This window comes from Scatophagus argus, chromosome 9 (genome assembly GCF_020382885.2).
Source record: "Scatophagus argus isolate fScaArg1 chromosome 9, fScaArg1.pri, whole genome shotgun sequence".
NCBI lineage: Eukaryota > Metazoa > Chordata > Actinopteri > Scatophagidae > Scatophagus > Scatophagus argus.
The window spans coordinates 4,554,887-4,572,531 of NC_058501.1; the positions used below are offsets into that span (position 1 = coordinate 4,554,887).

General features: G+C 42.0%; 1 protein-coding gene across 3 annotated transcripts in view; it reads right to left on the bottom strand.

Moving 5' to 3' along the window:
• LOC124065358 (vacuolar protein sorting-associated protein 13B-like) overlaps window positions 1-17,645 on the bottom strand; it is a 308,396-nt gene that overhangs the window by 61,888 nt on the left and 228,863 nt on the right. For all 3 annotated transcript variants that reach the window (XM_046400672.1, XM_046400674.1, XM_046400675.1), the window contains 3 exons: window positions 12,726-13,121; window positions 2,784-2,986; window positions 1,265-1,481 (listed from right to left, as the gene is read on the bottom strand). In XM_046400672.1, the coding sequence (XP_046256628.1) occupies window positions 1,265-1,481; window positions 2,784-2,986; window positions 12,726-13,121 (816 nt within the window). The remainder of the gene's footprint in view (window positions 1-1,264; window positions 1,482-2,783; window positions 2,987-12,725; window positions 13,122-17,645) is intronic.

Below are 17,645 nucleotides of genomic sequence, written 5' to 3' on the forward strand. Positions count from 1 at the left end.
CTGCTGCTTTGTTTGGCCTCTGGGGGTACAAACACTCAGTCTCTGCAAATTTCAAGGGGCAGCAAAATCTGTCTGTGGCTAATTTTTCCCTTTATGTGAAGCAATGAGCTGCCCACTTGAAGGTGAACAACATATTGGTCTTCTGAAAAAAAAAAGGGTGGATTAAAGAAAAAACAGACACTTTCATGAGGTTTTTCTTTCATTCAAGCCAGTTCGGACTTAGCGAAAGTGCGAGACAAAGAGAGGGACTCCTTCTCTCCATCCATCTTTCATCTGCTCCTCTGTCCATCTATCCCATCCATCCTTGTCTCAGGCCCCGGGTGGCCACTCTCTGTACTGTGTACTCCGGGGCCCGGTTTTCTCAGGCTGTTGACAACATGTTGCCGGCAGATTGTGCTCTCTGTTCTAGTTCACTACTGTACGTTCTCCTGCTTCAGCCAGCATATTAAATGCATCAAAGACCAGTGGAACAGTGCAACAAACAAAGACTCAACCACAGCTGACAGAGTGGACGGCTGGTCTACAGCCAGAGAGAAGTTTGATCCTCTGTGTATAATGTGTGTGTGTGTGTGTGTGTGTGTGTGTGTGTGTGTGTGTGCGTGTGTGTACACGCAGAGGATAGAACACACAAAGCACAAAGAGGGGGAATAAACAACATGTTACTCAGAGTGGAACCAGGCAGACATGTCCGATGAAACGTCTTTCTACAGAGGGCTTTGATCTGACTTTGATTTAAGGTGATGTGTATCTTAAGTGACATCTCACTTTGGCACAGATGCTCTTTTTTTAGTTAGTACAAATTCACTCCTATGGGACATGAATGACTGACCTGTTACTCTACACCCAATGGCTTGAGGGACAAGTGCTTGCCACACGTTCCATGTATTTTAAAAACCTTGTCAAGAAATAAGCATGAAAAATGTATTTCCACGAAGTATATTTACTTCCTACTGAGTTCTAGATAACACTCTTAAAACAGCACTTTAGCCCTTTTGTGATGACCGATGTGAATGCGTGCCGATAAAGCAAACAGATATGGATCTTTTCAGTCTGTGCTACTGCTGAAGATGTATTGACATTACCTCCACTGTGAACATTTCTGCCTGTGTCACATCAGATAAAATTTCATCGGCAATGTTAGTTGAGGACAACAACTTCCATGACCCCTAATGGCAGAAATTACACACTGTGCATTTAAGTCTGGCAACACTATTGTCGCTTGTCACCTGTGCATGAGATCAGGATGCACTGCATAAACATTCACCTGAGTCCTGGAGGTACTGAAAATGTCCTGTGCGCAAGTCATCTGAGCTGTGCTCGGTCCGAGGAGAGGGGGAGCCAGGAGAGGGAGGTGGCTGGGCGTGACAGGTCAAGCCCTTGGAACAGCTATCAGCTGAATCCCCTTTCTGGAGGTTTAGGTACCCCTGTAGGTGCTCCTCCACCAGTTTCAAGCAGCTCAGATGTTCCTGGCCCCAGAAGACCTGTAAAGACAGAAGCAGAGGGGGTAAGATGACTCGGAGAAAATAGTAAGTAAAGAGCGTGGGATGGGGAACGAGTGGAGACAGAGGCGAACAGTGAATGTCAAGTTGTGGGGTATATGAACTGAAAGATAAGGATCTAGAGGAAATGAAGAAAGTTAAAAAACAAACTGCGATATGAAAAAAAAATCTAGACATTCTCAGACTCACAGCTGATGCACAAATACCTACGTCAACAATTATTCAACATTTTTTTTTCCAAAACAGAAAATCAGCCAGGGTTACCCTCGTCATCACCCCTTCACATCCTTTCTAACATTACCCAACACAACCTTACATCCATCCTCTTACCCGTGGCATTCCCCTTCCCGTGCTCCATCAAAGCGGTACTGCCTGGGGTTTGGACTAAGGAACAGGAATCTCTGAGTCAAAAACTCTTCACACATGGAGCTGCCTGCCTGCTTGCCCGCTACTCACTAGCTTGCAAGGGCGGGTTATGACTGAGCTCTAAAAACAGGAAAAATTGGGGATTTTTTTTCCAGGTTTTTGGAACGAGAGCATGAGAAGAAGAAATCGGAAGGAATTCTGGTGGTTTTTGTACAGCACTTGATTAAAACACCACAAACGCCAATATTTACTGAGGGAAATGTACGGTTACGTATTAAGTGTTGACTTGCGAGTCATGTTTCTGTTCATGGGCACGCAATAAAAGCACTGAGGGAATCATTGAAAAATGGGTAAGGGGTAGGGGGTTCCCCCTGAGAAAGTATTGTGGAATAATACTAATAATGCTTTCAGTTAGTCATAATGAAAAGGGACTTTTTAATGTGGATATTATGTAACTCCTCAAAGGAAAAAAGGCACACATAACATACCCCCCCCCCCAAAAAAAAAACAGCCACACCACTTAAGCAACAGTTGTGACTCAAATCTACAGTGAAATTACAGCATGTAGTTCCGACTGTCATCGTTTCAACTGTAAAGAGGACAGAAGTCATGGTGGGGTTAAAGAGGAACAGCACAATTAAGAGGAGTGTGATCAGCTGTGCCTGTGCGTGTCACCTTAGGAACAGTATTGGACTCAATTTGGAAACCAAAAGCACTCAAACTGAGGTGACATTTAATTGGGCAGCAGCAGCGCCACATGATTAACTCCTTTTCTTGAATCCGAGGAGCCTTGCTCAAGCCCTAAGAATTTAAGTGTCCTTGAGCAAGACACTCAATTCTAACCAGGTGCAGAGGTGCTGATCTGACCCTGACCTCTTGAGATTGAGGATGCTGAATTGATGTCATGGGTATACAAACCTGCAGCAGGCCTCCTTTCAGGTCCAACAGCAGTTTAGGGGGGCCGGGCTCAGGTCCAGGGCTGCCGCTATGCCGACACCACCGAGCCTCCAGGGAAGCGCTACAAGAGAACGGCCCCAGCAGGAGGCGGCTACGGTCCTTCAGTCCTGTCCTCACCGACATGTCTTGGAAATCCAGCTGCACAGATGCAGCCTGAACTGTGTCTAAAAAGACAGAAGGAGAGGCCATGAATGGCACGTAGAGCACAGGGTGGAACCACAGAGGGAAAACGGAAGGCAAATGACAAAATCACAAAAAAAATCACAAAAGTTTGGACTATGATGAAGAAAAATGTAGGAGCGCTTGCTAATTAATTGATTATACACTGGAAAAAAAAGACAAAAGAGGGTTCAAACAGACAGAAAGGATGTTTACAATAAATACTAGTTACAAAATGAAAAACGGACATCTCTAATAACATAAGAAGAATAACCCAATTCATTGATATAGGTGCAACTAAGCCACATGAAACCGAAATGCACAACCACTTCAACCTCAAAATCCAGCTGCAGGAATGCTTGCCTCTGTGCTTTTCTGTACAATCAGTCTGGCTATGTGATATCAAAGCAAAACATACTGCACAATTATACCAACCAATTATACCAACCACATCACCAGCTTCCAAACTACTGTACTCATTTGATGTTATTAACATAAACACTTGGCTCTCTGAAAGAGCAGAAGATGATTACTGCTCTTTAACAATAATGTGCATACTCTGACTTTGCCTTTATGTTTGATGCTGACCAATAAAAACTAACAAGTTCAATTCAAGTGAACTAGTACATGCTAGAGGAAGTTTTTAATTTGTCAGGGTATAAGTTGACAAACTTTAGAGAAATTTTCAGTATCGGAGAATAAAAATGCACAACATGAGTTAATTAGAAAAAGCAGATTTGACTCCCGTGTGTTTCCTTGAAAAGAGGTGTTCTGGGATCAATTTGATCCTGTACAGATTCAAGTTCAAGTTCACTCAGTGTTTCTGTGATTTGGTAAACTAAAGGGTTTAGCAGACATGATGACAGTAAGAAAACTCTGATGGGATCCAGACAGAGGGGCCAAATATCCACTCATCCAGAAAAAACTAAAAGTAGCAAAAACCCCAACTTAATAAGGACAGCATTCTCTGTCTTTTCCATTAAAACAGAGATGTGTCACTGTGGTCACAAGCTGTCCCAAACTTGGATTTTTGGTCCCATAAATCAGCTGACTGAAGCCCCTTCTGCTAGTCAATGACATGGGAGGGCTGATCTGGTCAGTTAGAGCTCCAGCAGCAGCAGCCCATTTGGAAACCTCAACCCTGGGTGACTAATAATGCCCTGAGAAGCGGCTCTTTAAACATACCTTTTAACTTGAGAAATTCTCACTCCAGTCTGCCTGGCTCTAACTCTGGGAAAGTAAGAGAAATCAGCGGCACACCTGTTTCAGTCCAAGTTATGTATTAAAGTTCCTATTATTTAATCGTTTGACCCTTAAAATTTCAACAGTAGCACAGAATAATTGATTGATGATTAATAATTGATTGCCACTGTCAAAAACGCAATACTGCAAAAGTGATGAGGGTTTTCAACACTGGTTTCTTTACAACACAAGGAGTAACCATGTGTCACCCAGAGGTTATATAATACCAGTGACTTCATGTTTTAAATACCGCATGTTGGTCAAATAGTGTGAAAATTATTTTTATACCAGTCCTTTGAGGAAAGACTACGGTGTGCTTGGTTCACTTGGGGTAAAGCCGAATATATGGAAGAGATGGAAAAGGAGTTGGGGTGGAGGTGATAAATGAGGAGAGAAATGGATTTCGTGGAGGTAGGGAGAGAGTGAGACACAAAACCAGAGGGTGTGTGAGAGAGAAAGTGACTTATGATATGATCAAGATATGACACACAAGCACACTCACATCTTTTCAGACTTGGTAAACCTACTAAGGAACATCTTATTCAACATTAGAGCCCAATAACACAACAGGGGGGTTCAAGTGAAAGACAATTTCTCTTGTATAAATCATTCTGGGGGAAATATTACACTGGGATGACTCATTTCTCAGGAAAGACACTGTTGATACAAGTTGGCAGTTTACCTGCTAATATTTTCTGGTGTTGTAGTGCAGAAAGAGCTGTTAGAGATTACTTACTGAACTGTGGACATCGGGTTTATTTTCATGCTAGAGATTTATTAGACAGTGCAAGGGAACTCCCAAACTGGCTTGTTAAATGGAGAATCTTTCATACACACACACGTATAAAGACAGACATAGGAACATAGCTGCAGATACACTTAAATGATAAAGAAAAATGCCTGCAACATGTGTTAAAAAAACAACAACAACCAAGCACACCCACATGAACAAGGGGAAACACGCATGCACCCATATACTTTTGTACACACACATAATGTGTATCAAAGCATTCTCTCCTGTCTCTCCCTGCGTCATTTACAGACCAGCTGACCGCAGCATCCTGGTGTTAAAGCCAACAGAAGCAGTCAGCACTCTTAATAATCACCCTAATTGGGAATGGGTTTAATGAGGGGGAATCCCTTTCTTTCTTCATCTCTAACTCCATTCTTCCATCCAGACTGAATAACAGTCAAGACGCACATTTCTCCGTGCTCTCTCCAGTGCTGTTTCTTCCCTTTATGACCACATTACAGCTACGTACGTTTGTCTCCAGAGGTGTGTCAGCCAGACAGGCCAAAGACATGACACTGCTGAGCTGTGAAGTACTGCCATAAGCAGGGAGGAGCGGAAGGAATGTTAAGAAAAAAAAAAAGGAGGTAGGAAAGTAATGGAGGATGAGGTGGGCGGTACCTGTATGACTGTGTATTGCCCGCATAGAGTATGGAACATATTTACAGATGATGTGGAAAACCACAACAGCTGAAAGACAACAAGGAAGAGAGAAAGATGGAGGCAAAAAAAGAAGGAGCCGTCGATAGAGATAGAGATAGAAAGAGAGAGAGATGGCACATGAGATGACTTAATTATGGCATGAAAATAAAAGAGCAGCACTTCTAGAGAGTGCTGACCTTCGCGTTAACAGGGATAATAGATATCAGAGGCCAATGGACTGACAGTTATCATCCAATCACTATGTAATACAGCTCTACGCCTTAAGAGACAAGCACATTAACAGAGATACACGTGCACACACGACATACTAGTATGAGGATGAACATGAACACTAGGTCGTGTCACTGATCACTGTGAGCGTGCCCCATATGGAAAACACGCACCCAAACCCACACATACACACATGGAGACGCACAGGCAGGCAGACAGTGGAGTTAATGGACAACAGATAAAAGTGTGGCAAAATACATAATAAACAAAGCTGAAGATGAACTTGCCGACGACAATCATGTAATGAAGGGCTGAAAATGTAACAACCCTAGCTAGGGATTTAGAAAACTGGTACAGATGGAGCTGAATGAAACAGATCCTGGCATATGAAAATGGCAAAAACACACTCAACAACAACATTTTATACTTTCCTGAACTCTGCAAGCCCCTCAGTACTAATCTATGGACCTCATTCAAAGAGTCCAGTCCAAAAAAAAAAATTCCATATACACATATACACTAATACCACACATACAGTCCATATATACACTAATACACACATACATGGGGCTTGTATGTGATCAGTTAGGGGATTAGTCTACGAGGTTTGGAAAAACTATTTAGAATTTGGATCACACACACAGAAATATACACCTGCGTAAATCTCCTACTCTCACAATAGACCTGCCAATAAAACAGAGCACACAAGCACATCCTCAGCAGGATACAAAATACAACCCATGACACTCAAGGAACTAAATGGGTGGTGGAGAACAGGGTGGATGGAAATCTTCCTTAAATGAAATACATCTCTGGCAACAGTTGGGTAAGATTAGATAAGATCGGAGAGATTGATTTACCGTGTCGGTTTCTCCCTGGCAGTCGTTATCTGACCACTGCCTGGCTGATTTATACCCCGGGACATACTGGTATCAATTAGAGGAAACCTAAAGGAGTCATTACCTAACTAACAGAGGCCCCCAAAGACTGTCTGGGATGGTGAGAGTAATAGAAGTAATATACTGTCACTCACCACAGAAATACACTCTTCACTCACCACAAGACCACTATATGACACTAGAGGAAACTGGTTTCATAGGAGGGGACACTGTCGGCCAAAATGGCACAATGCAGGGAGTTGTGCATCATCCAAGACAGTTACTGATGAGTGTTTATGAGCACCATATGAGTTCAATGACAGTTGCACCGCATAAGCAAATATATACGTTAATTTCCTAATATTCAACTCTAAAACTGTTAGATAATGAGGCAAGCAGGGAGATCGTAATTTTCACAGCATGCCATTCTGTTACCCAACCTAAGTCTATTGTGTCCTGACAAATTATCGGGTTTTAGGTCGAATTTGAGCCATCTGATTTTATACAGCTTCAGGCTCAGTTCGGTTTTGGTTATGTTAAAATGTAATTTAATAAGAAAAAGTCTCTCTCTCTCTGGATGGTTGTTCCAGTGGTGTGTGTGTGTGTACATGTGGCTGTGTGGTACTGCAAGTAGGACATGCAGTGCCCAGCAGGAAAAGAAAAGAAACAGCAACACCAGTCCAATGTTATGTCTTACATTAGCCACGCAAACTAATGTGCAGTAATGGATAAAATAAAGCACATTGTTGCTAGGAGAGAGCTTCTTAAAACCCCTACTGAATAGGGACAGGCTTCTTTATTATGGAACCATGTGACCTTAGATGACCTATGATTGTGTTTGCCCATACTTCTGTTCTGGATTATGACTGGATTATGATTATGTTAAAGGCATCACACACTCCTGATCAATACAGAAAAAAAGGTGAAATTGGACATGACACGGGCAAAAAGTTAGGGCAGATGGTTCTTGCTGTAATTTGTGTAACTTCATACAGTCTTGAAGAGGAGTGGACCAAGACTGCATGAGACTGCATCTTCATCTTGACCCAGCAGCCATGGGTGTCAACAAATACCTTGCTGGACAATCTTTTTCCCCTGGGTCTTCCCTGTGATATATCTCTATTATTAATGCATTGAAAACAATTTATGAGTAGGGTTAACATGCATTTCCAAACATAAATCTCTTTACAAGTTTTGGCTTTGCTTAGCTCTGCTTCTCCCTGACTATTGAAACAGAAATAATATGATAAATGGAAACGAGTGCCGTTCTTTCAGCAGAGTAAACAAACTGACATGATCGTAATTCAAAGATTGGCCAGGGAAACAAAATAAAAGTTAAAAAATTTCAGAGACATAAATAAATAATGGGTAGCTTTCACTTTGTTCCACGAACAGAAGTTTCCCTTTACAAGCGTGCCGGAGTAAATCAGTGTGAAGAAAGGGGGGCTCCACAGAGGCAAAGGACAGGCAAAGAAAGCTTTGTATGCATATGAGAAAGTGTGTACTTGTAACAGGGGCTGTCGATAACTATATATGTGTGTTCTTGGGAAGTCGAGGGCATTCTATGGGCAGTCTGACGGAGAGCTGAGAGATTAGGCAGGGTCTCGTTTTGTGGACCTTAAGACATATGTTCTCTCTCTCTTGCCCGTCTCCCTCCTTTCTTTCATTGAACTATAAATGCCCCCCTACCTTGGGGAGTGGTGACGGGGAGAGGAATGCGGGGCTACCACTTGCTTTTCATTAACACAGGATCTGGTAACACACCTCACTGTCAACCTAATCCCCTCTCTCTCCATCTTGTCCCCTGGCAGAGGGGTGGGGGTGGGGGGCTGCCGTGACCAGGTACAGAGCCCCAGATGTTCCACGGATGAGGGGGGAGGACGACAGGGTCTTCACCCCATTGCAGCTATGGATGTATGCTGATGAAGACAGGGTGGGGTGGGGTGAGTGTTATGGCATATACTGAAGGGACTGGAGTTACTGCTCACATGTAGCAGTCTGCCTGTCTTCTGATTTTCCCCTTCTGTCCTGTATTACATCCCCTTTCTTTCTGTACATCTCATTCTGCCTTCGTCCGACAGTTTACGAACGTGTTGTCCTCATCTGCTCTTTAATTCTGCTTCTCCTACTACTTGCTCAATCCCTGTTTTACTCTTTGTCTGATCCTGTTTTATTTCCAAGGAATTCTTTTATCCTCCTTCACATTTCTGCCACTATGTTGCCATTTCTTCTCTCCCTCCACCTCTTTATCTCCATCACCCTCCTGCTTCCCTTCTTTTCACAACTCGTCCCTTCCACCCTCCTCTCTCTTCGTTTCTCCTTGCACACTAACATCATCCTGAGGTCTGCTCAGGATGTGGCCAATCAATCTAAGCCTGCCATTGAAGATCAGCAGAGCAACAACAGCAGCAACAGTAGTGGTACATACTGTAGCAGTAGTAATACTACATTCTTCTGTCTTACATCTCTCATGTACAGCCACTCCCACGGGGGTCATTCCACTGACTTATTGCAGCAGCTCAAACGCTCAATCTAACCAACGGGAATCCTAACCTTTATCTTTGAAAAAAATTTCAAGGTATCCATTTTCTGGGGCATGGAGTGGACTGAAGAGGCCGGAGTGCTGAGTGATGGAGGCGGTGCAGCTAAGGCTAAAAGTCAGCAGATACATCCATTGTCACTAGCGATCAGTCAGTATAATTGGAGACAGTTTGTCTCCTTTCCATGGCAACAAATCTGGAAACACTATTTGAAGAAGCCCTCGGGGAAAACAGCAGCATGTGTTGTGACAAAGATCTGTAAGAATGCTTAAAAAAAAAGAAAAAGAAAGAAACAACTGGGTGAGATAAACATGTTATTCAGCAAGAAAACTTCTGACATTTGCGTTAAAATACCTTGTCCGTACAACAAAAGATCCTCTTTGTGGGCATTGGGTGGCATGTGAACTTTCTTACAGGCGTTACTTCACATGTCATGTCACATGCCATTTCAGTGTGTTCTCAGGTAAAAAAAAGAAGAAAGTTCACATGAAAAAGAAAAAAACCACAGCCAATAATGAGATCTACACAGACGATCTTAAACTTCTCAGGTATTTCAGAAAGCACTCAAATATGACATATGAGGAGCTGAATGAAACTATTGCTGCACATGATGACAGCATGAGTTTTATGAGAGTTTATTGCTTGTCTTGTTCAGAACAGACATACACGCTGTTTTGCTTTTTGGGCCTTAACAACAAACAGTATTTCAGATAGTTTGAAGCCAGACTTGGGATGAATGATCCAATGCATGTCAATAAACACTAGTGGTCCTGATCCCAAGATTTTTTATTTGTGTCCACTTAAACTATACTGAAAGCAGCGGTGGCTCTGTTTCAAGGCGCTGGTAATTGGGGGAAAACAATACCCATGACAAGACACTTCACTGCACATAATCTCTATTTCTGGTGGCACTGTAAACAAATCAAAGAACTACTATTACAAATCCCCTTTTGAAAAGTACTAGTATGTACAAAATAGGAGCAGTCACTATAAATAGCAGGGTCTTTTGAAAGCAAAGTGAGTGGGAGGGGATTAGCTTTCATATTAGATCAGCTGTCTCTGAACTTCATTTCTTTTTCCATTGCACTGCACACACAGTTTCAACTGTGTTTATCAAAGTCAACACATCAAAGATGGATGAAAGCTGGTGAAAATCAGAGCAGGGCAGCAGCACTGAGTATTGTGTCACTGTGCAGTTATGCAGATTTGAGTAAACAAAGTGCAAATTGTTTGAGGTTTTAATTAACATTTTCGACAATCATTTTTATCTGAAGTAACCCAATATAACAACATCTGTCAGACAGATGCAGCCACTTAGGGAACCCAGTTCCAGCTTTGTCCTTGTCCCTCTGCAACTCTAGTCGACAGGTGACGTGTGGCTCAGCGGCACTGAGGTACAAGCCATCTCATCGCAAATTTATGACTCAAGAGTATTCTTTGCTATCTACAGCATGTCAGGCCCTCACTCTCTTTCATCCTCCTGTTATCCTCTGCTGTGCAATTTGGAAGACGTGCCAAAAAAACAGCAAAAACTGAAAAACAAACCAAAAATCCCAGATCATCTGTTAGAGTGTGTCGGCTCACACCCAGCGGCACAAAGAAACTGGAAGCTTTTTAATTTACATTAGCATTAGCAGTTCTGATTGTCATAATGGAAACAGTGAGATGCCTCCTGGATAACAGTCAGTGTTGATGAAGGCAGGGTTCGGTCCTAACATGAAAACAAACATCTCTCTCTCTTTTTCTCTCACATACACACACACACAAACACAAGTAAACATAAAAATATCTTACTCTGTCAGGCCTGAACACTCGTGTATCCATGCATCTCTCTCTCTCTCTCTCTCTCTCACACACACACACACACACACACATTCTCACAACAGCTTTAGATCCAAGACTAACACAAACATCTCACTTTACAGTTTACTGACAAACTTTGTTTTTGGCAGATGAGGGCTTTGCCAGCATGTGTGAAAAACAGCAATATTCCAAATAATACTGAAAGCAGTACTGGTGTTTGATTCCCACCGTTTTCCAGTGTAAATGAATGACAGAGGGCCAGATCTTCCAAAAAAGCCAAGACATCACAGACTTTTCAACAAACGAGGGTGGAAAGTGGAAAGTTTGACTAAGCACTATGCAGTGAGATACTGATCACTGCACTATTAGAATGGACCCATACTTATTTTCTTTATACAACCTGCTGTTTAATTCAACGCAATCCTGAGGGAACTAACTGCTACTACAAATCAGTCACAGTTTACCTTAACAAACAAATATAATGGCAAATAGAAGTACAATGGGTACAGCTCTCTGCAATTTGTCCATATATATGGGTGTAAGAAAATACACCTAAATATCCCAATACTACTTTTTTGTGATGATGTACTGATTCTCAAAAACACCTGAGCTTTAGTTAATAGTTCACATGCACAGGTTTGTGGAGTTGCTGTTCATTTTTTTAAATCTTTTTTTTTTTTTTTTTTTTAATTTATGCATCCAAAGAATCCAGCAAAAAGTCTACTTTTTTCTTTCTTTGGCTACTTCGCTTTTTCTAACCCAGATTTTATGCATAATGTGGTTTGTTCATTACAGGACGACAGTTTTCCTAAAATTAGACAGAAGAACATCACAACATATATAACCATAACTCATGTATCATGATATGCATTGTATCGCCAGATTCTTGTCAATATACAGGACTAGTTTACATAAATATATGTTTAATTACGCAATGATACAACACAGAATAATTTGTTCTGCACTACATTTTTGTATATATAAATGTTTAGATACTTATATTAAGAGTTCTATGTAACTGTACTTTCTTTTCAAAGGGCTTGGATTGGTTCCTGTGGGCTCACATGTTGAACTTGGGTACTAGACAAATGACACGCCACAAAAAAAGCATGTACATTTAGTGTGGTGCATTACTGAGTCTTAAAATTGTGGTTTCTTTAAAAGATGACAAAATCTGCCAAATAGGGTGAAGTCATAACAGTTGTTTCCAATGCAGCTCCACCTGTTTGAGGAATTTCCTTTAAACAAGTGGCAATATATTGCAATAGAGCAGAAGTAGATGGATCACATCACTTTTTCACTTTTCACATGAAGAGGAAAGCAACAATGACTCATTTTAGGTCCAGGCCCTTGTTTTTTTGGAGTGATACAACAAGGGTCATGTACTGAGCTCAGAGAGGTCTCAGCAGGGGGTCGGAGAGAAGAAAAAAGGAAATATTTTGACTTGAGTCAAAAGCATCAAGCTATGGAAGTCTTATGAAACAATGTCTTCCAGTGTTCAGTAACTGACTGAACACCAAAGGACTAGCAGATTACAGAGAACAGTTTTATGTTTCTGTACTGCTGATGCTGTGTATCTGCTTATTTTCTGCAAAAAAGAAAAATGACTTTTACTCACCTTCTATCCTAGGCCCTGGCTTCACGTTCAGACTTCCTGTCATGGACGACACTGTTAATGTCACGCTCGGCCTCACCGGATGGGCCTCTGTCTCCATGACGACAACAATCTGGGCAGTGTGGAGAGAGATTTTGTGGAAGGACAACGCCAGGGTCCTGACACTGTTGCCCTTACCCAGGGCCGAGGTCTGACGGTGTGGGTCTGGACGGGAAATGCCTGCCTTGGGAAGTGTCTTCATAGGTGAGGAATAAGGGCTGGAGGACGCTGAGGGTGGTTTGCTGGAAGTATCCCATGAGTGGTTTGGTAGGACTTTTTTCAGGTATGATTTGGCCTGTTCCAACTTTGCCAGCGTAGGGTTGATTTTCAGAGGACGTGACAGCTCCACATTCAGCTCAGCTGCAGAGGAGAGAGAAAGATGACGGGGAAGAAAAAGATGAGACACAATTAATGGTGAAGAAAAGATAGAAAATGGTTTTAAAACTACTGTCAATGAAACTTCACAAACAACAAAGCCCTCCATATGGGCAGTTTCTCTTAAAATTTGGGAATATCTCTTGTGCTCCTCCTGACTTACATTTATGAAGTTCAGAGTAAAGCAAACAGAGCAGGAAGTCGAGAGGGAGCAAAGCCTTTGGGGAAGTAATCTAAACATGAGTTTATTGTGTGGAAAAACAAAAAAAGCTACCTCATGACAGAAGTACAATGAGCAGAGCACAGACTCTCTCGTTAGATCTTTCTGAGGTTGTGTGTGTTCAGTTTATATTTGTGATGGGAAATTTTACATCCATTTTTATGATTAACAATCTAATAACAGACTGTTTAGTCTTTTTCAGTGATAAACCCAGCACTCAAATTGAATAAATTCACTGTTGGCTGGAGCCCATGTTCTTTAAAGCCTTGTCTTCTCATTTGGAAACCCACATAAAAGGGACACAATCCATTTGGGTGTTTTAAGAAAAGGCAGGTTCCAGTGCTGTCCCACTGAATAAGATGTGTTCTGTCTAAGCCACGGAATACTGCATGGCAACCGTGTCTCATAAATCAAACTTTGAACTCTTTTCTCTTGTTCTAATCACCAAGCTTTGCATGCAAGGACCTGTTAAAGAACAGCTGCATCCAGTCTCAATCTAATTCTCCTTATCTTACATATACGTATATGCACACACACAAGTACTGGCTGTCTCGCTGTAACATTGTGACGTGACACTGCAGTATAGCAGAAGAGAATCTTTCCCTCATGCCAGTCACATAAATCCAAGACTCCTTGGCTCTCTTCTGTTCTGCCTCTCTCTCTTGCTCTCTAGTGCACTACAGCCTTCAAACACTTGACTGGAATTTACAAAGACACATGAATTAACTCAATGCCGTTTTACACCACTTCCATTATCCCATTTTTCCACTTGGTCATGAAGATGGGAGAGGGAAGCAGCCGAAAACAAGCGCAGCTGTTTTTCATGGTCTCATCAAGGCACCAATGTTTGGAGGGTTTTTAAGGGTTTTAGGCCTCCCGTCTGTCTACTTCCCAGGTAGGAGCACTGGATGACATGAGCGGGAATGTTGCCAGGAGAGGCAGGCAGGCAGGCAAGCACACACGCACGCACACACACAGACACACACAAACACTCTGCCCTCAGGATTTCTTCTCATGTAATCCAGTGGAAGTGAGGCACATGGTCAAATGGAAGGATGGCTGGAGAGAAGAACTGGAGGAAAGATAGGTGGAATTTGCTGTGCAATGTAGCTTATCATTTCCACTTGACGTATCACCAAGAAACATTCCAGTGGTGGAATAAATAGCCTGTATGCAGCTGTTCATCCAGGCTCCTCTCCCCTCTTCTTTCACCCTTTCATTTATTTCCTCTGTTTTCATGTAGCCCATTCTGTTGCTTCTCCTCACAGGGAAATCTGATGTTCATTATAAATTGTTCCACCTTCCCGACGTAACTCTTTTGCCCTGTCCTGAGTAACCCAGTGTTATAGATGCAGCTCACTGTAACTCCAAGGTTTTAATGCTTTTAAATGTTTACTTAATCTGGGTCATTAAAGTCCTGAGTCATGAGTAAAACGTCCGATTTACAGTATGCCTCTGGTGGCCTTGAATGATCCTTGCTGCAACTTTTCTACCATATCAAAAATAGAAATGAGTGCAGTTTCAAGTGTACACATTATGTAGCATACAGTTGTTATTCAGAGCTTGGACTTTATCTTAAACATGGTTGGAGGAATTGTCTCTATCTGTGAACTGAGCTTGCACATAAAGCTTCCATCATTCATGCAACCACTTATCCCCTACATTTTATTTTCAACTACATATCATGCTAGACATTACAATTACATCAAAAAGATTTACATTTCTTGGCCAACATATTTTACAGACAGGGTTTATGATATATGGGAGAAAAAATGAAGTTCAGCATGTAACTTATTTATATTAGTTCAATCATAATGCATCCCATTGAACCCATCCTAATGACTTGAGACACATAACACACTACAGTTCAGCTGACTGAAACAGTTATCAATTCTTAATTTATGAACCCCTTGATCAGTTAAAGGAAAATCTGTCAAATAACAGCAGGATAGTGTGTATCTGGATTCTAAATTGAGCGAACTTGGAAAGAATACTCCATGGAGGATCCTGGAAAGGAAGGGGAATGCAGCATCTGTATAGTTTCCCCACTGGCTTTATCCGGTAACCGATGGAGCACATTTTTACTGCAGTGGCGCAATGTCAAAAAAAAAAAAAAAATCTAATAAAACCGCATCACAGTGTTATATGGCTTCAAGTCGAGAATGTTCATGTCATTTCCCTACATTTGGTTGTTGCTCTGGAGCTCATATGCGAGTGTGTGCAAAGGCAGCCTTTTTCAGTGATGCTCCATGTGGTTTTGCTATCCAGACAAAGAGGGCATAAAAGGAGGAAACTAAAACCTCACAACAGAATAAATAAATAAATAAATAAACTATTTACAAGCCATAACAGACGTATAAGTTTAACAGACTAAGCTGCAAAAACCTACGGTACATTCAGGGATTTAGATGTAACACAGCACTAAGACAAAGACGTCAACCAAATACAGTGCTGCACTTCTTTAAGACTGTGAAATGAACAACTGAGAGAATGGCCAGAAGCTTAAATGGCAATCATATTCAAAACTGCTTTCAAATATGCTTGTTCTGTTTCAGGAGGATGAGGAAAGATTTTTTTTTTTCAAAAAAGGGAGGAAATATTAATAATTGAAAGAACTGTGGTGGTGCTTTCATCGCCAATTAGGGGGAGTCAAAAGAGGGTTTTTCCAGCAGTGGCATTCTCACACATCTCAGTGCTTTTATTGGGAACACCTTGGCTTCAGCTGTAAGTCTAACGGCTATTTTAAGCTGGCGACTGTTGGCGGACGGCCTGTGCAAGGAGCGAGCATCGAGCCCAGAGGTTGAAAGGTGGTGTTGGTGTTCTTTAAAGAACAGAACCTAATGTGAACAGGCTGGGGGGAATCATAGACTGGACCTTCTCAGGTGTCAGCCTCTATTAGCGCTGGAGAAAGTGGGAGATCAAGGTCTGACAGACAGAGTCACACACACACACACACACACACACACACACACACAGAGCAAAGTGGTGGAGGAGATCGAATATTAGCCAGGTTACTGTGCCTTTTTGGCGAGGTCATGCATGACGCTGTCCCCACTTTGAACCTGGTGTTGGGTGTATGTGTGTGTGCAACCACCAAGAACATTGTTTTCATTCCAAGCCCACCTCTGATTTCTCTAGCTGACTTTTACGCTTGACTCTTGACAGCAGAAAGCTTGTGTCAGGCACAGGTGGCAATGTTTTTTTGAGCGGCATCTGTAGAATCACACTGCCACAAAAGAAAGCCTCACACCAAGTAAGGCCAGTGACACACGCCTCAGTTGCCATCTGACTCAAATTAAAGTGGTTCTGGACGGTTCGGAGGGGCACAGGCTTGTATACAGTAACTGACAACATTTCTACAATCCATAGCTTGACGGGAACCAGGTACACGAGAGAGTAATGGTTCCAATTTGTTCTAGCTAATCTATCACCTGTTGCTTCTCTTGTCTCCAAATGGTAGCAGTTACATCTCTGGACTTACTCATTGACCCTCTCAAAGAGTGAAACTGAGGAGGAAATACGGAAAAGGAGGGATGGAAAGTGTATGTGCATTTTTGCGTGTTCACTGGTCAATCACTGGACACTGCTCATGTTGGAAAAAAAACAAAAAACAAAAATCCTACACCAGCCGTTTTTGTGTTTATTGGTCAAACCTTGAACCCTCTTGGTTTTTAAAAAAGAGGCTTCCTGTATGTGTCTGCATTAGCAGTGTTTATAAGTGTGTGTGTTTGTGTGTACGTGATGAACGGCTGCTGAGTGAGGGTCAGTACTGAAACACCATCCAGTTTACAGTACACATGTTACAAGTGTTTCCCACTCGGCATCCTTGGGAGGGCAGCTTTGATTGGTCTTGCAGAATAAATGCTGCCGAAATTGCGAGCATATTGCTATAAACACAGCAAGACACGGCCTCACAGCAGTCTGCTCTCCGTTTGAGCCTCATTGAAATAAATCAAATGTGAAACATTGCAGAATTAAAGTAGAGCTGCCAGACATGATACATACACATCACAGCACACACGCACAGTGACAGACAGTTATAAAGACTTGCACATGCAAATAAACCATCTGTGCAAACACCGGTGAGATAGATAAACAAAATGCTGGATGCACTTTCTCTTCGATCACCATCAATCCCTCCTTCATTTTTCCTTTCACTCCTTTTTGTGAGTTCAATGGTCTCAACTGAAGTAGGTCTCTGAAGGTAAAGAAAACACTGAACCTTTATATTAACGATGCCTCATTTTAAACTGTTGAAAACACACTTGAAATGGATTCCTAAACAACAG